Source organism: Spodoptera frugiperda, chromosome 21 (assembly GCF_023101765.2).
Source record: "Spodoptera frugiperda isolate SF20-4 chromosome 21, AGI-APGP_CSIRO_Sfru_2.0, whole genome shotgun sequence".
In the NCBI taxonomy this organism is placed as follows: domain Eukaryota; kingdom Metazoa; phylum Arthropoda; class Insecta; order Lepidoptera; family Noctuidae; genus Spodoptera; species Spodoptera frugiperda.
The window spans coordinates 1,635,825-1,658,685 of NC_064232.1; the positions used below are offsets into that span (position 1 = coordinate 1,635,825).

The 22,861-nt window shown below is 37.9% G+C and overlaps 2 protein-coding genes and 2 long non-coding RNA genes across 10 annotated transcripts in view; 2 read left to right on the forward strand and 2 right to left on the reverse strand.

Annotated features, from left to right (window-relative positions):
* Window positions 1–17,670, reverse strand: part of LOC118280497 (P protein-like) — a 48,357-nt gene extending 30,687 nt beyond the window's left edge. The window contains exons 1-2 of one of the 6 annotated variants that reach the window (XM_035600570.2): window positions 17,504–17,670; window positions 16,225–16,407 (exon numbers count right to left, since the gene is read on the reverse strand). In XM_035600570.2, the coding sequence (XP_035456463.2) occupies window positions 16,225–16,403 (179 nt within the window). In that variant the 5' untranslated portion in view covers window positions 16,404–16,407; window positions 17,504–17,670. Of the gene's footprint in view, window positions 1–8,721; window positions 9,034–16,224; window positions 16,408–17,503 lie in introns of those variants that run through there. The other 5 variants (XM_050702112.1, XM_050702109.1, XM_050702111.1 and 2 more) reach the window with 5 other exon arrangements.
* The window catches only part of LOC126912043 (uncharacterized), a 121,579-nt gene that overhangs the window by 31,473 nt on the left and 67,245 nt on the right, over window positions 1–22,861 (forward strand). The window lies entirely within an intron of this gene.
* LOC126912053 (uncharacterized) overlaps window positions 1–22,861 on the reverse strand; it is a 192,262-nt gene that overhangs the window by 30,687 nt on the left and 138,714 nt on the right. The gene's annotated exons all lie outside the window — the stretch shown is intronic.
* Window positions 18,643–22,861, forward strand: part of LOC118280495 (TBC1 domain family member 4) — a 70,525-nt gene continuing 66,306 nt past the window's right edge. The window contains exons 1-3 of the mRNA XM_050702095.1: window positions 18,643–18,858; window positions 21,582–21,717; window positions 22,571–22,659. Of these exons, the coding sequence (XP_050558052.1) occupies window positions 21,598–21,717; window positions 22,571–22,659 (209 nt within the window). The 5' untranslated portion in view covers window positions 18,643–18,858; window positions 21,582–21,597. The remainder of the gene's footprint in view (window positions 18,859–21,581; window positions 21,718–22,570; window positions 22,660–22,861) is intronic.

Genomic DNA, 22,861 nt, shown 5'->3' on the forward strand with positions numbered 1-22,861 from the left:
AGCCCTCAGACCACCACAGATGGAGCTCAGTAAGGCTGATGCCTGATCCGGAGCTGCGGACTACCTAGCGGGTTTACCGGGGCTCCGGCTCGAAAAGCAGGAGTAGGAACGGGGTGGTTTTTAGTCAGTAAGAGTCTGACACTCCCTCTTGCCTCGCCCTGGCGAGAGAAGTCATTGGATCATTTCCCCCCTTTAAAAAAAATAACAATGGCTGTGCATGGGCGCGTCAGCTATCACTCAAGAGGACCGAGGGTAGGGCCTCCGGTAACTCCACTTACACAACGCAAGCGTTGTTTCACATCGGTTTTCTGTGAGGCCGTAGTATCACTCCGGTCGAGCCGACCCATTCGTGCCGAAGCATGGCTCTCCCACATTATAATTATATTAACCTTGCCACTTAATAATATTTGCTAATAAAACAAATTACAGAGGTATTGTCAATTAGACCAGTAATTCCAGTAAAATAACCAATTTGTTACAATTTAACCTTGTTGTTAACATTATGTTAAATGTCAATAGGTATAATAAAGAAATAACAATGTTTCGTCTGTATTTTTTGCAAAAATTGTAATAACTGAATGAGTAACACTGATTCATTTTAGGTATCTACAGGCAGCGGTTGGAAATAATGATTGGTAAGCATGAAAATAGGGTAGATGACTAATTTTTATTTTAATGTCCGTCTGGTAGATTAATTTAAAACATACATACATACATATCGTCACGCCTTTAATCCCCGAAGGGGTAGGCAGAGGTGCACATTATGGCACGTAATGGCACTGTGTACACCCACTTTTCACAATTAATGTTGTAAGTCCCATGTAATAGGTGGTGAGCCTATTGTCATTAATAATTTAAAACATTAAACATGTATTTTAAATTTTCTTACGAAAACAAATACTTTCGAAGATATATCATATTATATTGATTCGTTTATGTGACTAAATAAAAAATATGTGTCTAATATTTACAGAGATCAATATTTCATATGAATCAGACGCCCATGGGGGTAGGCAAAGACTATGGAACGCCAATAAAATTGCTATGAATTTTACATAAGTAGTACTTTCGCTTCATCAACAGTCATCAGTATTTTCGTGCATACTCGTCGGTTTAGGGTACTTTTAATTTGGCCATTCTTTAATATACATATTGCAAATCTGGGTCGAATCTAAAATCACGCTGAGTTTTTTAGTTTCGACACAATAACAAAAAAAGTATTGAGTTTGACTAGTAGGAAACTAATATATTATATTCTACTAGCGGACCCGACAGACGTTGTCCTGTCTACACGTCTTTAATTTGAAAATTTGTCGGATCCAATGTAAAACATTCCAAAATCAACAACTACTAATAAATTAAAAATTAATTAAAAAGACATTGTCCAGCGGTCAAAATTGTGAATCTAAACCATTCTCAGATCGCCTTGAACACACACAAAAAATTTCATCTAAATCAGTCCAGTCGTTTAAGAAAAGTTCAGTGACATACACACTTACAGAAGAATTATATATTATATAAAGATATGAATTCCATAAATCGAACACACGACAAGTTGTGTAGCAGCTTGATTCCCAGTCACTAGACATAACGAGTCATACGGCTCAGCATGCAGATGATTCAATTGAACTAGTTAGGAATTTTTCCATAAATATGTGAACCGATGGTAATTAGCATTAATTTACTTCGTCCACATTAAATGCACGACCGTTTAATGCAAACAGTTATAGCAGATGTACTCTAAACATGGTAATGAATGCATCGATATATACTTTGTACATAGCAATTTTTTATTTAATAATTTTTCGCTTTGTGGATTCGCCTGTGTGGAATAGGGTAGTAGATAGGGTATGTTTAAAAATCTAATTAATCCGTCAGTTATAAAATATTGGACACGTATTTTTGTCATATTATAATGTTACAAAATTAAATAAAACTGAAACAACACGCGCCTATCTATACTTCTAAACTAATATTAATATATTAATAAGTTTTTTTTTTAATTAATAAAGTTGAAAAGTTTGTTTCTTTGAACGCGTTAATCTCCGGAACTACTGGTCCGATTTGAGTTATTCTTTTTGTGTTGGGTAGTGCGAAGAAGAACATAAGGTTAATTTTCACGAAAGCAATACCTGGTAATTTGGTATGTATTGCATTGCATGTGCACAAAGTATTCGCGTGGATCACAATGAGGATGTGAACAATTACTATTCTGTACACAACTCTATTTATGTAGCTCTGTCATGGAATACACGAGGCTGGAGTTTTAGAGGTCCCTGTGTTAATTACGAAACCTTTCATAGATTACTCTTCTCTTTAAGTGTGGGAGAGCCATGCTTCGGCACGAATGGCCGGCTCGACCGGAGTGATACCACGGCCTCACGACGTGAAACAACGCTTGCGTTGTGTGAGTGTGGTTACCGGAGGCCCAATTACCCCCTTCCCAATCTTCCAAAACCCCGATTCCTCAACAACCTTTAAATTCCTAACCCCCAAAAGGCCGACAACGTATTTGTAACGCCTCTGGTGTTTCAAGTGACCATTGGAGGCGGCGATTGCTTACCATCAGGTGATACGTCCATAAAAAAACCTTTTTTTGGAGGAAGAATATCATACAATGACTTGGCTCACCTTGTATGAGCCTGTCTCTATAATGAATTTTATCATAATCAGTTCAGTAGTTTCAGTGTGATTGACGGACAAACATTTAAACATCAACAACAATTAAACAAACAAACAAACTTTCACATTTATAATACTGGTGTGATAGTGTGATTAACTGGAATTACTATGCCCTAATTGCATGGTCTTGATATTGTTATCAAAACAAGTTTAATAAATTAGAAATCATAATTATAATATTACTTTTATCGAAACTGGAATACAAACCATATTGCTAGAGCATTATTTTTTACCCGACTGCGCCAGAAGGAAGGGTATGTTTTTCAAGAGTATGTATGTATATATGTATGTATGTATATGTATGTATGTATGTATAATCGTTTGGCACGCCCTGCAGCCTAAACGGCTTGATGGATTTTGACTTGAGATGTGTCGTTTAATTCGTATTTACTGTGACAGTGACACTGGATATATAAAAATAATAAAAAAATCAAAATGGCGGATTTTTGGCGCCAAATTCGAATATTGCCCACTCTCTAGCCTGAACGACTCGATGGATTTCAGCTTGATAGGCGTCGTTTGATTTGTATTTACTGTGAGAGTGACACTAGATATATCAAAATATAATAAATAATAAAACTAAAAGAAAATAAAATAAAAAGGTAATTTAATAAAAAACTAAAAAACCCGACTGCGTTTCTTTATAATATGGAAATGAAAAAAACCCTAAAACAAGAATATGTACAAGAATAATTTAAGCAGTCGGGACCCATTCTACATATTATGAATAATGGCTTTCTAGAATGGGTCCCTGCTTAAATTTTTCTTGTATAAAGTAAAGAAACGCAGTCGGGTTTTTAGTTTTTTAAATTACCTTTTTTATTTAAGAAATTGTTGCACAGTGGGTAGCCGCTTTCTATAAGATAATCAACCATCTCTTAACTAAGAGTTTCTTACCAAGGTAAGAGTTAGTTTAGGTGCAACGTCGTATCGTTTACTGTAATCCCTCCCTGTTGTATTTCATTTATAGATTGGTAAACTCCAAGGACGTAAAATGTCACCTATTTTAATTAGGAGTTCCTTAAACTTTAGGAGAGGTTTAAATACAGACACCCTTTATGCCCAATCAAAGAATAAACTATCTATAGATTTACTGAACTAAACTGTACATTTAATACAAACTAAACATATGTACCTATTAAAAAAGCAACGTCACGCCTTTTATCCCCAAAGGGGTAGACAGAGGTGCTCATTACGGCACGTAATGCCGCTATACAATGTACACCCACTTGTCACCATTTGTGTTATAAGTCCCATGTAATAGGTGGTGAGCCTATTGCCATATACTGGACACAATTCCAGACTCCGTGCTACCACTGAGAAATTTTCGAAAAAAGCCCAGTAATGCTTTGCTTGACCCGGGAATCGAACCCGAGACCCCTTGTCCGGCAGTCGCACTTGCAACCACTCGACCAACGAGGCAGTCTATATATATGTAAAACTAGCTACTTCCGCGCGGTTTCACCCGCTCTGCTTGGCTCCTATTGGTCATAGCGTGATGTTTTATAGCCTATAGCCTTCCTCGATAAATGCGCTATCTAACACAAAAAGAATTATTCAAATCGGACCAGTAGATCCTGAGATTAGCGCGTTCAAACAAACAAACAAACAAACAATCAAACAAACAAACTCTTCAGCTTTATAATATTAGTATAGAAGTATAGATTATTTGATACCACATGCTGTAATTACACACCGATACGTTGCCCCCCAAGGGACTAAGCAGATAAGTGTCAATGAAGATATTGGATTATCAATACTAGTATTAATACTTGGTGTATTAGTATTTCGACTGCACGGTTGGTGCAACGTGTAGCGGGTTCGATTCCCGCACGCATCCGCATTTTCTGTCTGTTTGTTTGTTTATTCCGGACTTTTAATGGCAGGTGGCTGATGTACTTGTAGCGACACATGAGGAGTGACAGATGACAGAAGTCGCACATAGACTATCAACAAGCAAATCAACAGATGAAGTCATAAAAGCCTACATTGCACATGTGAAGTTTACATGCGAATAAACATGGATAGAAAATCCCAACGAACAACAGTTGGGCAGAAAGCCCGCCAGGCACGATCACCTCGCCTGGTCGGAGGATCCTTTTCTTAGGGAACTTTACTCTCTGTTCCCCAAACACTAAGGAGTAACTTAGGCAGTAGACTACATTTATTTTAGTCGCTTGTCTCCTAGTAAATAATAAAAATAAACAATTTTGACTGAACGCAGCTGTTCGGCAGCTGTATTTGCTGTGTATGTCTTATCAGAATATTATTAGGATTAGGCAGAGACGGTGGTGTTTATATGGTGTATGAAGCAAACGAGTAGAAGGAATACCTGATGGTAAGCTATCATCGCCGCCCATGAACACCAAAGGAGTTGACAAATGCGTTGCCGTCATTTTACGGAAAAGAAGGATATGTGGCATGGGCCACAGGTTCAACGACGAAACACAAAAAAAAAACACTTTTTTTTAAAAGCCCCAAATTCACATACACATGACACAGACCCGAAACAACAACTTGTAGATCACACAAAGATTTCCTCCGAGCGAGAATCGAACCCACAACACGATGCACGGTAGCCGGTTGGCTAACCAACGCGCCAACCATGCAGTGAAAATAATTTCACGTGCCGAAGCATGGCTCTCACACGACACATATACTTAACTAGCTACTTCCGCGCGGTTTCACCCGCTCTGCTCAGCTCCTATTGGCCATAGCGTGATGTTTAATAGCCTATAGCCTTCCTCTATAAATGCACTATCCAACACAAAAAGAATTTTTTAAATCGGACAAGTACTTCCGGAGATTAGCGCGTTCAAACAAACCAACAAACAATCAAACAAACAAACTCTTCAGCTTTATAATATTAGTATAGATGTTGTTGGTATTTTTATAGGCAATGAGGACGGCAAAAGTCAGGGGCTACGACTAGTATTAAATATAACACCTCCTTATCATCTGTTACGAGTTCCAGGTATTATAGTGACTAATGCCTAAGGCCGGAGTCTGGCATAGTGACGATGACGGGGTATGAAAATTAAAAATGTATTTAGTCCATCAGTTAGGTATTGTCATCTATACTAATATTATAAAGCTGAAGAGTTTGTTTGTTTCTTTGTTTGTTTGAACGCGCTAATCTCCAGAACTACTGGTCCGATTTGAATAATTCTTTTTGTGTTGAATAGTGCATTTATCGAGGAAGGTTATAGGCTATAAAACATCACGCTATGACCAATAGGAGCCAAGCAGAGCGGGTGAAACCGCGCGGACGTAGCTAGTATAAGATAACGACTCTTAGATAAAATGAATTAAAGTTTAGGAGTAGGAGCAAATACGCCATTTCGAAACAATATTTTTCCCTGAGTGTTCTTATTATACTATTTTAATGGTAAACGAGCAGACGGATCACCTGATAATAAGCAATCAACCGAAACACGAAAGTACGTTGCCGGCCGTTTGGGTGGTTAGGGATTTAACGGTTGTTGGGGTATCGAGGATTGGGAAGATTGGGAAGGGGGGTAACTGGGCCTCCGGTAACCTCACTCACACAACGAAGCACAACGCAAGCGTTGTTTCACGTCGGTTTTCTGTGAGGCCGTGGTATCACTCCGGTCGAGCCGGCCCATTCGTGTCGCATACTTAAGCATGGCTCTCCCACACTTAAGTTTGGAAGAACAGATACACTACATTGTAACCAAGTAACCTATAGCAGAAACCGTTGGCAAAACGTATGTATAACTAAACAAATAATATTTTTTACTAGTTATGTTATGTTATGAGTTTCTCATTGACAATAGAAGTCTATTGTCATAATTTATAAATATAATGACACAATTATTTTATTACACGTGACTTGAAACTAATTTACTGTTTATGTAGCTTTATCATGAAAGGGGAAAATCATCCAATGGGAGTGGAACTCCTTGCCGGAGTCTGTGTTTCCTGATGGGTATAACCTGGGTGTCTTCAAAGCCCGAGTGAACAGGTTGCTTATGGGCAGACGTGCTCCATCGTAGGCCGCATCATCACTTACCATCAGGCGAGATAGCGGCCAAACGTCGGCCCATTTAACATAAAAAAAAAAATCCAATGATTTCTCCTGCCTTGGGTGAAGCCCGAGTGTCTGTCAGATACTTATCAATCATACATCCAAGGAAAAACCTACGAGTCAGGGTACTTTCCACACCGGAGCTGCGGACAACGTAACAGGTTACCGGGGCTCCGGCTCAAAGCAGGAGAAGGAACGGGGTGGTTTTTAGATTAAGCGAAACCGAAGTTTCGTTTAATCTTCGGGCGCAGGTTTTATTTATTTATATATGCTTTATTGTACACATTTAAGTAGCCTAGGTTACATTCATTTTAAGTAATATGCGTACAATGGGCGGTCTTATCCGTATAATATCTTTATTGATTTAGGTACTAATAGAATTACTTAAAATAACGTTTTATTACCCGACTGCGCCAGAAGGGGCGTTATTTTTAATTTCATATCAAAACTTATTTATTTATGTTTATTTAATTCGTTCATTTTTGTTAACGAAAGTTCGCAATAAATAGAATTGTAGTATGCAATCTACGATGTTTTTTCATTCGTTCGTTGAATTAGAGTAGGCCCCCTGATCCGGAGCCCCCACGGTGCAACGCCTGTTACGGCATTTCCATAGCCTCATACGTAGGTATATTTTACAAGTGCTTGAATCTGAGATAAGGCGAAAATCAATAGTTGCGTGGATACGGATAAAACTTATATAATATATTGATATATATATTGAATTGTAACACATACAGTATGGAGAACCGCTAAATATACAAGTACCTAATACTCGTCTATAGAAGCATAATACAACTAAATATTTCAACGATATCCGAAAAAAAAAAGTTTTGAAACAACGTACGTACAATGTCACGCCTTTTATCTCCGAAGGGGTAGGTAGAGGTGCACATTACGGCACGTACCGCTATACAATGTACATCCACTTTTCACCATTTCTGTTATAAGTCCCATTTAACAGGGGGTGGGCCTATTGCCATATACTGGGCACAATTTCAGACTCCGTGCTACTAATGAGAAATGTTTCGAAAAACCGAAAAAAACCCACTTAGCTTGATCCGGGAATCGAACCCGAGATCCCTCGCGGGTCGGGCAACTCAACCAACGAGGCAGTTAAATTAATCAAGTATTAAATTGTGTATGAACAGCTCCATGTACCTTGACCACAGAAGAGCTGTAATGTTGTAGGTTGTTTAGGATTACGGACATGCGGCGCGGCTGCTATAATGCCGTATTTGTAAAGAGTGTTCAGATTAGCACAAAGAGAATAATGCACTTTTTGGCTTACCTACTGGACCATTCCGCTCATTTTTCCCACATATTTGTTATCAACACACATTTCTTATTAACATTGGTTTCCCCATACAGTATAAGGATAAATACGATATTGATATTTAGAGTCCCCTATTGTACATCAAGCTACATACATAATTATAATCGCTTTGTTTAAACTATTTCTGCTTAATATATTGAGTAATAAACAGATAAATACGCCCTTTTTTCGGTCGGTTAAAGATAATTAAAGTTTTACTTTGAGTATAAGTTATTGAAATGATTAAAAAACATAAATTTTTTGATAAATAGACCCCAGATTGTAATTGGCATTTATCTGTATATCTATGCTAATATAATTATGAAGCTGAAAATTTTGTTTATTTGTTTGTTTAAACGCATTAATCTCCGGACCTACTGGTCTGATTTGAATAATTATTTTAGCGTTGGATAGTGCATTTATTAAGGTAGGTTATTAGCTATATAAAATCACGCTACGATCAATAGGAGCCGAGCAGAGCTGGTGAAATCGCGCAGAAGTAGCTAGTACAATATTTAGCCCTTCTAAAATAATGTTTCGGCTAGATTTTTCCCTTTAATAGGGAAAAATCGTATGTCAATTGTCTTACTAAATAGACCTTTGTGTAGAAAATTAGAAAAGTTAAAACTTAGTTCACAATATTTCGATGCATATTTCAATCATTTTCGGTGCATACTCGCATACTTATTAAGACACTTTAAAACTGCAGCTGTAGCTATTCACCTCAATAGTTTTCACACAATCTTAACTAGATTTTAACATCGAAATCAAAACAATATTTTCTTCTCATTACAAAACACAATCCAAATGTAAGTATTACACAAAATAATAACAATAACAAACAATAAAACAATTGCTATGTTCACTTTTTAAAACAACAACAAAATATGACAAGAAACTTTCACTTTTAAATATAACGAGCATCAATAAATATGGCGGTGCGTCGCTTACCGCGCACGCGTGTTGTTGCGCGGGCGGCAGATCGTGTACTGCCTTACTGAGACGATCTACACAAACTTCTGTTTTCGTAAACAATAATGAATGTTCATAAACGATTGTTTACTAATATTTAGACTCTTACTGAGGACCACTGAGGTAAGTACTGATTGTACATAATTCAATATGAGAGGGTATTTTTTAGGGGAAATCATCTGATGACTTCTCCAGCCTTGGGCGAGGCGAGACTCAATGAGTTTTATATTGTGTCTCGTATACTGGCATACAAGAGGTTAAGAGCCGTTGAAGATCATATTTAACACCTTTCTTTAAGGGGAGAAAAATATCATCCAATCACTTCTCCCGCCTTGGGCGAGACGTGAGGGAGTGTCAGACTCTTACTGACTAAAAACCACCCCGTTCCTACTCCTGCTTTTCGAGCCGGAGCCCTGGTAGACCCGCTAGGTAGTCCGCAGCTCCGGATCGGGAATCAGCCTTACTGAGCTCCATCTGTGGTGGTCTGAGGGCTCTTTGAGGCGCGCGCGGAACGTGATGCGCCGTACGCATGGACAACAAGAGAGTATTGGCGTGTTATAGAAGATTTTTCTGGGACAAACGACCTTGCGTGTTACCGGGGCTCCGGCTCGAAGCAAAGTCAAAAGTCAAAGCATTTATTTCAATTAATCCTAAATTAGGCACTTTTGAAACGTCAAATTGAATTGTCCGTCAGTCAGTCCTTCAGTGAAGCTAGGCGCTCGTTCCAAAGTGTAGCTTCGAATGGAGAAAAACGAGTAAGAGACTCCATCGTTATTCTTTACAAAAAAAAAATATATTTTTACAATATCTCTGGAGTAGGAACGGGTGGTTTTTAGTCAGCAAGAGTCAAATGTGTTATGCTACGTTGCTGTAGATGCATTTGGCTTCCACCAATCATATTCATTGGTACACATAGCATAGCACTGGTGGAAACGGATTCAGCTAAACTATGTTTTTTATATGGAAAGATGCGTGCTATAGATAGCTTCCTTACTATCGATACATCGTATACTAGAGCTGCACACCTGCCTCGCACAACTACATACCACGATACAGGAGAAAAACCTAGTGTGGGGCAACGTTTGAAAAATTGAATATCCTATCACCCAAGTCTACTCATACTCTATCTATATACCATTTCATCAAAATCCGTTCAGTAGTTTCAGCGTGATTGACGAACAAACAAGCTATTAGCCATTTACAATAGTATGATAAAAAAACATATTTTATCCTCATTTTCATGATCCATCTCTTGTTTTAAAACAAGGAAAAATATTGTAATTACTCATCGATTCACCTTGAAACCAATAGCCATTATGAATAGGTACCTACTTCTTAGATAACAAACGTTTTATGCATGATTTGACTTGGCTTGACAGACTTTCTGGTTCAGTTGCCTTTGGTCCTGTAAATGTGGATCATGCGGTCTTGTGCTCAGTGGCTAGATCGAGTCAAGTGTCATACATACATACATACACTTCGTCACGCATTTAATCTCCGAAGGGGTAGGCAGAGGTGCACATTATGGCACGTAATGCCGCTATACAATGTACACACACTTTTCACAATTTATGTTTTAAGTCCCATTTAATAGGTGGTGAGCCTATTGCCATATACCGCACATTTCCTGACTCCGTTCTTCTACTGAGATTTTTTTTTTAATTCCGAAAAATGCCCAGTAAAACCTTGCCCGACCCGGGAATCGAACCCGAGACCCCTTGTCCGGAAGTCGCACTTGCGACCACTCGACCAACGTGGCTGTCTGAGGCGTTTGGCTGAACTGATTTTGATATGGTTTTCAGCATAGTATTTTTCAAACTTACGAGGTTTTAGGGATATTAATTGATTGAAAAAAAGAGGCGTTAAAAAAATGGTGGTTCACAAACAGACATCCGCGACACAGTGACATACAACGCAAGTTACATTCATGTCACGTCGGTTTTCTGGTCAGCCTGATCTTACTTTTACTTTTTTTACGATTTAAGCCGGTAAACGAGCCGACGGATCACCTGATGGTAAGCAATCGCCGCCGCCCATGGACACTTGATACACCAGAGGCGTTACAAGTGCGTTGCCGGTCTTTTGGGGTTAGGAATTTAAGGGTTGTTAGGGAATCGGGGATTAGGAAGGGGGCCTCCGGTAACCTCACTCACACAACACAAGCGTTGTTTCACGTCGATTTTCTGTGAGGCCGTGGTATCACTCGGGTCGAGCCGGCCCATTCGTGCCTAAGCATGACTCTTCCACGTGTAAAAACATCACAAGTTAGAAGATATAACAAGAATAATATTACGAAACTGTATTGTGACACATATACCTATATAACAACATAATGATAGGAATCATCATTGAACTATTATTACGCAATACACATTATTATAATCTCATTGATGGAACTTTTTGAAAACATAATAATATAGAAAAAAATACTAGGTATATATTATGTAGATAGACATCTAATTGTGTGGTCATAGTAACACTCGAAAAGCGGATAAACATGAGCGATAGCGTTTTCACAAAGTGAAATGATAGCTATAAGGTGATAAGAGAGTCAAATACATTTGACAAAACCACTTATTTTCTCGAGGCTGTCATAAAAACCCACATATTGCCGCACTTAGAGACATTTAATGTTTACTTAAACTATTCCTTAGTAACGATTTTGTCCCTATAACGATTGCTAAGGGCTGGGTTAAGTAATTATTAAATGACTCTGAGTATGGCGGTTAGACCGTTTTTCCAGTTGTGCTATGTAACTATGCTACGAAGATGTAATAGCTAAGCTGTGAAACTATGCGACAGTTTCCACTGATACTAAGTTATGTAGCTATGCAAGGAAACTGCACAGCTTGAGTATGCGATGTATGGATAGTAGAGAATCCATCCATAGCACGCATCTTTCGATATAAAGAATAATGTTTAACTGAGTCTATTTCCATTATTGCTAAGCTATATGTACAATGAATATGATTGGTGGAAGCCAAAGGGAAAGATACACTCTTTTGTAGAGGAGACCCATAGTAAAGCAGTGGATTCTCAGCAACTTTTGATGATGTTGATAAATTGACAAATTCAGGTCATGACTTAATCACCTACATTGTCGATATTTTTTGTTTTTTTTTATAACGTCACGCCTTTAATCCCCGATGGGGTAGGCAGAGGTGCACATTATGGCACATAATGCCAATGTACACCCACATTTCACAATTTATGTTGTAAGTCCCATGTAGTAGGTGGTGAGCGTATTGCCGTATACAGGGCATTTTTCCAGACTCAGTGCTACCACTGACAAATTTTCGAAAAACCGACAAAAGCCCAATAATACTTCACCCGACCCGGGAATCGAACCCGAGACCCCTTGCCCGGCAGTCGCACTTGCAACCACTCGGCCAATGAGGCAGTCTTTGACATTGTCGATAAATCGACATTGCAAAAAGTTCTAAGAAGAATGCAAAGTAAATGAGTTGACGTAAAAGTTCACCTAATTGAATTTATTGACAAACAACGCGCCAATGTTGCCAGTCTTCTGGGAATGTTCCGCGATGACAGTGATTCAGGCGTGTATTTTTTGTATAGATGGTAAGTCGGTAAACGAGGTGATCTGACTAGATCACCAGATGGTAAGCAATCGCCGCCGCCCATAGACACCCGAAATACCAGAGGAGTTACAAGTGCGTTGCCGGCCTTTTGACGAAGAATTAGACCTCTAGTAACCTCACTTGCACGGCGAAACAAAACACTAGTATTTTTTTATGGTATAAACCGGTAAACGAGCAGTCACATTACCTGTGATGGTGAGCCAGTCGCCGCCGCCTATGGACACCCGAAACACCAGAGGCGTTACAAAATGTGTTACCTTTTGGAGGTTAAAAATTTAAAGATTATTAGGGAATCGGGGATTGGGGAGATTGGGAAGGATATCTGAGCCACCGATAACCTCACTCACACAACGAAACACAACGCAAGCGTTATTTCACGTCGGTTTTCTGCTCAGCCGTGGTATCACTCCGGTCGAGCCGGCGCATCCATGCCGTAGCATGGCTCTCTCATTATTGATTCACATCACACATATGGTATTTGCTTCTAACATGTAATATTGCCACAGTACTGGTTTAGAATAATAATTGCCCATTGGCCATTGTGTTATAATGCCTATTTTGAAATGCTGTAGTGGACTCTAGTCATAATATTTGCTAACCAGTGCTGTCCGGTTCTTTGTTATGACTTTAGGAAAGTAACTGGCAACATACTTTCCTACATGCATAACATACATACATATATACGAGTACATACAGGCATACTCTGGTCACATTATTAGACGCACTCTTGATTTTTGTTCTTTTTTCATGGTAGATAGATGAACGCGTTCCCTAGGGATGTGCGGAGTACTTAGAGGTCTTGGTACTCCTTACACGTGTAGAGGGTGCTTTTAGGTGAGGTAGAAATCCCACTCTCCTTAGTCTCTTTTATCCCCAAAAAGCTAGACGCCATTTGGAGGTTTCCCCAGTCATCAAAAAAAGCAAAATGTGGACGAGTCACCTGATGGTAAGTGATCAGCACCGCACACGGATAACACAACACCAGAGGTCTCAGGCGCGTTGCCGGCCTTTTAAAAAGGAGTGCGCTCTTTTCTTGAAGGTTTGAAGGTCGCATCGGTTCGGAAATACCGCCGACGACAGCTCATTCATTTTGTTCAATTTAGTCTAGATTAATAACTGTGACTGCATGGTTGGTGCGGTGGCTGGGCAACCGGCTGCCGTGGAACGTGTAGCGGCTTCGATTCCCGCAAAAAGCAACTCTTTGTGTGATCCACAAACAATTGTTTCGGGTCTGGGTGTCATGTGTATGTGAACTTGTATGTTTGTAAATGCACCCACGACACAGTAGAAATTCCTAGTATGGGGCAAAGTTATTTTTAAATAAAAAATAATAATAATGAAATTGGAACGTCTGATAAAAATAATTTTGTCATAATATTGAATATATACTATTATATTATAAATATACATACATCCAAATCACATTTTTTTTTCTATCTTTTGTCTATTTGTTAAGGCTAATCTCTGAAATGGCTGAACCGATTTCGATAGGACTTAAATGGGCAAGTAGCTGATGTACTAAGTAGCTTGTACTACTTTTATTTTAGAAAATGTAGTTCGTCACAGTACGCCGAATTGGAACCTCAAAACATCTCATTCTAAAGCTACTTAAAGAATATGAGTGCATCTAATTATGTGATCAGGTACTGAACATATGTAAACGCACGCCTCTGTCTCATTAAAGGTAGAAAGCTGATGGATAATGACTGTATCAGTGAGATTGTAAAGATTATTTAATGATATAAGCCGGTAAACGAGCAGACGGATCACCTTATAGTAAGCAGTCGCCGCCGCCCATGGATACCCGAAACACCAGAGGCGTTACAAATGCGGTTGCCTGCATTTTGGGGTTAAGAATTTAAGGGTTGTTGGGGAATCGGGGATTAGGAAGATCTGTCAAATGCGTAGTTTAAAGATAATATAACAGTTTAACTGCACCATTTGTCATTTCAATTTGAACATTAAATCTTATGTCATATGATATATTACGTAACGTCAATACCAAAAGGCTGTAAGCGCGCAGTCCACGCGCTGGCAGCGCGCTTACAGCCTTTTTGATTTTTTTTTAAAGCAAAAAACGGCATGCAGTGCAGTTTACGTGTGTCGCAGTGGTGTTAAAAGTATTCTGCTCTGCTGTCACTATACAACTAATTAATTATGTAAACATGAGATAATTTCCTAACCCAATATTATGTCATTTATAACAATTATCGTCAAACAAATAGTTACGTCAGCTCTTCTTGTTTTGATTTAATAATAGGACAAACAAACAAACAAACTAAGATACGTTCATAAATAAATAATTATTAAACAATATTATCATGATACGTCTAATACAATTTTTTCCGTTACCGATGACTAAAGGTAAGTCCACAGGCCCGCATCGTACGCATCGTACGCAACGGATTTTAGTTTGTGTTGTATAGAAACTCATACAACTGCGTCCACTGATCCGCATCGTACGGACCGCATCATCAGCAATGCCTACATGCGATGCGGACTGATGACGTCTTACGGATACGTGCGATGCGTACGATGCGGGCCTGTTGCCGCTTAGTCACCGGTAACGGAAGAAATTGTATTAGACGTATCATGATTATGTACCCAGAGTCATCAATTACTATGGTGACAGGACACTAAACAAGAGAATGCCTTACCTATTGAACAATCTGCCGGCAAACATAAGGAGTGAAACAAAAATAAATAGATTTAAACGTAAATTAAAATTATATTACTTTGGACACTTTTAATTTGTAGAAATGTTTAACATATTAACATAGAGACTCAGCGACCCCCCAGTCAAACCATTACAACGGTTACAACTGTGTGGTAATGGAATAAATAAATCTATACTAATATTATAAAGCTGAAGAGTTTGTTTGATTGTTTGTTTGTTTGTTTGTTTGAACGCGCTAATCTCCGGAACTACTGGTCCAATTTGAAAAATTCTTTTTTTGTTGGATAGTACATTTATCGAGAAAGGCTATAGGCTATTAAACATCACGCTATGACCAATAGGAGCCGAGCAGAGCGGGTGAAACCGCGCGGAAGTAGCTAGTAAATAATAATATTGTTTAAGAGAGTGACAGACTATACACAGCTGCAACTACGCGCTTAGCAAGCTGGGGCCTTAGTCTGCTATTACAATTGTGTCAGAATGGTCGATCATTGATCAGTGCAAGAGGGACGGAGCTATACAACCTACATAGCTCCGTCCCGTAAGGCCCCTGTGTGTGTGACATATAACGTGCTAGGGAAGTGTAGACCAATAGGTTTTCCCGAAATTCTTATGAGAACAGTCATTATGAGCTATGAGTATACAGAATTGCGGAAAAAGGTACTAAAATATTAATTAATTATTTTAACAACATCATTGTATAAGGTAAATGAACAGGAACCTATAAAAATAGAATCCATGACTCTTTTCCTCCGAAGAATAAATAGAAAACAATGATACTATTGACTACATTTTCTGCTGTTTACATGTGAACATTAGCTCATGACGATACCTAAGTACGTGTGTCGCCTGGACAGTCAACCTCGCTACATGCTTATTGACTGGACAATCTTAGATTATGCTAAAATAAGTCTTATAGTAAGAGACTTACCGTTCATATTCAACTGCTGATATGTCTGCATCACTGGAACTGTGATTGACTTTCAGAAGGCCATTCCTTCTGAAAAAGGACTTTCTTCTGGCCCTGCCTCCCTTCTCTTCTGTGCTAGATTCGACGAATGATATGGTAGAAGATGATGTGAATTCCTTGTGATTATCCTGGTGGTCCATTATTCTGGAAAAGAGGATTTAGTTGGTTATAACTTGTCTCACAGAATACACATGGGAGAGTGATGCTTCGACACGAATGGGCCGGCTCGACCGGAGTGATACCACGGCCTCACCGAAAACTGACGTGAAACAACGCTTAGGTCATATGCAGCCATGATAGCGAGATTATCATATCAGTTCCCTTAGTGGGAGTTTAAGGAGGCTTTTCCACCAGAAATGTGCTACGTTACGTTGCTGTGGATGCGTTTGGCTTCCGCCAATCACATTCATTGGTACACATAGCTTAACACTGATGGAAACAGACTCAGTTAAGCTATTTTTTATATGGAAAGATGCGTACTGTCGGTGTGTGCTATAGCTGACTTTCCTACTATCCATACGTTGCGTACTCTCTACTGTCGATACAGCACAGCTTCGTCTCACAGCTACATAAAGTAGTATCAGTGGAAACGGTCACATAATTTCACAGCTTAGCTATTACATCTTCGTAACATAGCTACATAACACATCTCTGTTGGAAAAACACCCTAAGGCCGGCAACACACTTGTAACGTCTCTGGTGTTGCGGTTGCCAATGGACAGCGTTGATAGCTTACCATCAGGTGAATTCAGGTGATCCGTCTGCTCGTTTACCGGCTTATACCATAGAAACACTCCAAGAATATTTTCACCTCGCAATTTTAAGTTTTAAAGTAAAACAATATCAGTTTCCAACTAACTCGATCGCTTTTTGTGTTACTTCAAAAAATGCTTACATTTTGCCCCAGAATTTAGGTATAAAAATAAAATAAATTGTACCTACATGAAAAAAGGGTCCATTCTGATATTGATTACAACCTTTTTGAGATGTCACCTTGACCCATAAGGTTTTTGAGGACAAATATATAGCTATCTATACGCATCTATCTACCGTCGGCGGGTCTAATTCTATTAAAATCAATTTTAATCTAATTTCTGACTGATTTAACACACAAAAATGGGCTTAAAACCTACAGTTTTTAGTAAATAATTGAAATAATTTATTATTGTATGAGATTTAGTATCGAAATCCCGAAAAATCACACTTTTATCTTACAAAACTAAAGAAAATCGTAACTCACCGTGTTTAGCCGCGTTTCTTACGCTTTTATCACTAAAAATCTTTATTTTTCAATATATAATACACGAAAATATATTTTTACACTTCATTTTGATATTACAACACGTTTAAACTTCTTAATTTTTATAAATACCCACATCTTTCAACAAAAATATTGTCTGAAGCTCACATCTGACGTTTTTAATCTGTGGCGCTAGTGTCGCGCGGGAGAATACGGAATCAATTGATTGATTATTTGTTAAGAATGAGTTTTTGTTTGTTTTTGATATAAAATTGTTTGTTTTACGTTTAAATTAATTCCACTTACCTTTATAATGTTAGTTTAAGTCATGATTTTATCATAAGATAGTTTTAGTTAGTATTTTTTACGCATAGTCGAGAACGACTGACTGATATACATGTATAAAATGTTCTCACATTAGACTTACATGTAAGAATCAATACTGATGACGTTATTAATACAGATTGAAGACTTATAAAGGCCTTACGATCCGTAATTGTCGTGTTAGCGTAGTATTTAATTACGAAATTGCTTATTTTAAGCGACAAAATCCAATTAATCGTCCAAATTATCTAGTTTATTTGATAAAACGTGTTGCATAACTGGAATATAAAGATAATGTATGTAATGAATATATTTTTCTGAAATATTTCTTGCAATTACGATGTAAAATACGCAGGTATTCAAATTATTATGTTTTAAAGTGTAAAACTAAATTGTGGTTTAACGCCATCTACGTTTAAAAACTTGAACTATTAGAGGTAGTGAGCTTTTAGGTAGTTTTCTATTCAACCATAGATGTCACTACTTGTCTCATAACGGCATAAATATTAGACAGTGGGTTAAAAATACTCTTCCTTAAGGAAATATAAAATAAATCATGTACTAACCATTTAATTATTATTATTAGTTATTTTAAGCACGGGTTTACTCACGAGACTGTATAAAATGACAATATTTTCCCTTATGTCTGTAAAGCATGCCATCTCACAATTTTACGTGAGAAAGAAAGAGAAAAAAGACTTATAGGATTTCTGTAGTAAGCTAAAAGTCGTTCGTTCATCATAATATTATTTGTTTCCGTCTAGCTGTGCCTTGATAATATTGTTTTATGCGAAATATCGAAGCAAAAATGTGTTTTTCTTACTTAGCCGTGTTTTTTAGAGCATAATACAGTGATTTTGTGTTAAAAATCCTATTTTCTAACAGACTGTATGTTGTAACAGGCTGAATGAGTGTGTGTTTGTGCTTTTTATCGATTTTTTTTAAAACAAGTGTGTTCTTTGTGGTTGTTATAAAACAAATTGTGTTTTTTGCAAACTTTTGCAAAAGGATTATTTAATTTTAATTGTAAAGTAAGTATTAGACTATTCATATTATTATTTTATTTTGTTTAATATTGTTAGGTAATATAGCTCAATTATTTTGACCTGTTTCATTCTAGATTTGAAACAACATTAATTGTTTATTTTAGAATAACATTCGGCTATTTTTAGGGCGGGAATATTTTGACATTTCATTTTAATCAATCAATGATATATAATTTGACATAATTTGATTTATTTCTCTAACTAATGAATTATTGTGAGAGTAATTTTATTTAAATTAGATACGGTATATGTTTTGTCATGTTTTTTTAAATGAAAAGCCTAGGTAAATACACAATTTTACTGTAGTTAGGTATAAGTCTTGATAAGCTATTATTAAAAAATAATAATAGGTACTTAACTAGGTTTTAGGTACTATAGAAAAGGTAAAATGGGGTGAATAGAAACTCAGGGGGTGAATAGAAACATTTTTTTATTAGGATTATTAGTTTGTTTTCATATTTTTGGTATTAATAGAGCATTTTTGGTTTTAATAATGAATTAATAAAAAATATTTAAATGGTGCAAACAGTTCTAAATTACGTGAAAACACAACAAAATGTTGTTCCTATTCACCCCTGATTTGTTTCTATTCACCCCGTTTTACGGTACTTAAACCATAAAATGGTAATCTAGGTCATTGGAATTTTAAATAACTACGTATGACCTGAATTATTTGTAAGCTAGCTATTTACACGTGGCTTCGCTTTCTTGGTCTTGGGGCCTCTGGAGGCTGTAAACATTTTTTTATCGAAATATAATATGTTTTTCGAAAGTACTTAATCTAAAAAATATAGTGCGCTTAACAAATATAGTATTTTAGCACATTTATACATATTCATCTACACTAATTAACTGTTTATTTGTTTAAGCACGATAATACCAATTTTTTTAAACGTTACCCCACACTAGGATTTTCTCCTGTGTCGTGGGTGCGTTTACATACATACAATTTCACATGCACATGACACCCAGACCCGAAACAACAATTTGTGGATCACACAAGGAGTTGCTCCGTGCGGGAATGGAATACGCTACAGTTGCCCAGTCACCGCACCAACCGTGCAGTCGAATCTAAGGAAGTACTGGTTTTATTTCAATAATTAAATGGTAAAATTAAAAAATATCTATATTATGTATCCATATTCAGTTTCATTGACTGTCAAATTATTTTGATTGAGCAAAGGGTGTACGAAAATAAAGTATTTTTGCGTACTATATATATTTCTTCATCAGTATAATATGTATAGTAGGTACGGAGCCCCGAAATATAGCACAAAACTATATAATAAGTATAATACGGTTGACAACCCTAGATCCGGTTCAGTGCAAAGTGTCCTGTGTTACTCCAAAACATAATCTATCCGTGTTCCAAATTTCATCAAGATCCCTTCAACCATTTTGACGTGATTGAGTAACCAACATACGCACAAACTAACACACATTCGCATAATATAAGTATACTAGCTACTTCCACGCGGTTTCACCCGCACTGCTCGGTTCTTATTGATCGTGGCGTGATGTTTTATAGCCTTCCTCGATAAATGTGCTATTCAACACGAAAAAATTTATTCAAATCGGGCCAGTAGTTCCTGAAATTAGCGCGTTCAAACAAACAAACTCTTCAGCTTTATAATATTAGTATAGATTAGTATAGATATTCGTTTTCGCTCTGAACAAACATTTTAAGGAGAAATAACTATTAAAACATATGTGTTATGGTTTCTTATATACATATTACCTACATACTATATATGTTATTACCTAAGTATAATCATATAGATAAATATTAGCAGGTAAACAGACAGGCGTGATCATACGACATTGAAAAGCAGGTACTCATTTGCTTAGGTATTATAAGTGACTATACCTATATATTTGTATGGTTAAACCACAATATGTTTTCCTCTAAGTACATAATTATATGTATGTATTTCTATACATATATACCTTTAAATAAATGTTGTGTTGACAAGATAATAACTAACAAACTATGTATTTAGTTTCGTTTTACTTGAAAGTTTCTCACCCTCAATGTTTCGCCTTGTATTCCGCCTGGACAATTAAGATATCGGGATATAAAGAAGACTAAGCTTTTTGGCTGACGCGGGAAATGAGCCTGCGACACGTTGCGCGGTAGTCGGTCACCCAACCACTGCGCCAACCGCAACCGTGTAGCCCTTTTAGGAGGAAAATCATGCATAACCAATCTTACTGAATTACATTGTTTTCACATAGTTGAAGCAATCGAAACAATGTAACCAAGAATTGTATTGTGAATCTGATTGAAAAAGAGTAACTAACCTATGGAGTTTCTTGCTCGTTCTTCTCCATAGGAATCTACAGTTTGGAACGAGCAAATAGCTTCACTAGAGGACTGACCGACAGACAGATGTTATTAATATTATTATATTTGCTTTGACCTTCAAAAGTGCCTTCCTGGTCTATTTGAAATAAATGATTTTGACTTTGACTTTACTCTTGCTTTTCGAGCCGGATACCCGATAAACCCGCTAGGTAGTCCGCAGCTCCGGATCAGGTGTCACACCTACTGGGCTCCACCTGTGGTGGTCTGATGGCTTTTTCTGGCGAACCTTTGCTTAACCTTTTCTTTTATGTTAAATGGGCCGACGTTTGGCCGCTATCTCGCCTGATGGTAAGTGATGATGCGGCCTACGGCCTACTACCTACAACTTGTTTATCGTTTACAGACCAACAAAAGGGAAGATGAAGACGAAACTGACTTCGGTGACGTACCTTGGCTTCACCGCTATGGACCGACGGTTCTCCAACGCCATGCTGCCCTGGTTGCTGCGGGAGATCAGAGCAACTGGCGTCAGGGATAAGGTGTGTACCTATAGACAGGTTTTATGGTATAACGCGGCAAATGACAAAAACCCTTAAATCCCTAACCCCCAAAAAGCCGGCAACGCACTTGTAACGCCTCTGGTGTTTCAAGTGTCTATGGGCGGCGGCGATTGCTTACCATCAGGTAATACGTCGGCTCGACTACCGGCGTGTTTCATAAAAGAGATGTTTCACCTGATGGTAAGCAATCGGCACCGCCCATGGACAACCGCAAAATTATATAGGGAAGGAGGGGGGTATAAAAGCGTGACTGGCCTGTTGGGGTTAGGGATTTGAGGATTTGAGACGCCTTTTAAATCGCCTGTGGGGTAGGCAGAAATCGGAGTTTTACACATATGCAATCTTACACCCAATTTTCATTCATCAGTTGTGTTATGAAGTGCTATATTGTAGGTAATGAGGTTTATGCCTATTGCCATACACCAGGTACAATTTCAGACTCCGTGCTATTACTGATAAATTAAAAAATACCGGGCAATAACTGTTTTTTTTTGAGGGGGAAAATCATCCAATGACTTCTGCCTTGGGCGAGGCGAGAGGGAGTGTCAGACTCTTACTGACTAAAAACCACCCCGTTCCTTCTCCTGCTTTTCGAGCCGGAGCCCCGGTAAACCCGCTAGGTAGTCCGCAGCTCCGGAACTGTGCCTGATTTGGGAATCGAAGTTGTTTTTTGCTATATCAATGAAAAAGTTATTAAATCTATTTGCATGTCGGACCCTGAAGTCAATGTTATACATTGTCAACGATGTCGAAACATTAAAACTAAGCTTAAAATTCTAATCTGTATCTACACTCTCATTTTCTAATCCCATTCTCTTTCTTTCTCTTACAGCTAAGCATAGCAGTAGAAGAAGGTTGCTTGAAGGCTTACAATGGAAACTTCGAACCCGTTATAGTCCATCGACTAGTCGACATCGTTCGGTAAGTTAAACATATCTTTTTTATAACTAGGGTTAGAAATTAAGGGTTGTTGGGAAATCGGGGATTGGGAATATGGGGAAGGGACTTCCCTTGGAGTTGATGGAGGAATTGGACCTCCGGTAACCTCACTCACACAACGAAACACATAGCGTTGTTTCACGCCGGTTTTCTGTGAGGCCGTGGTATTACTACAGTCGAGCCG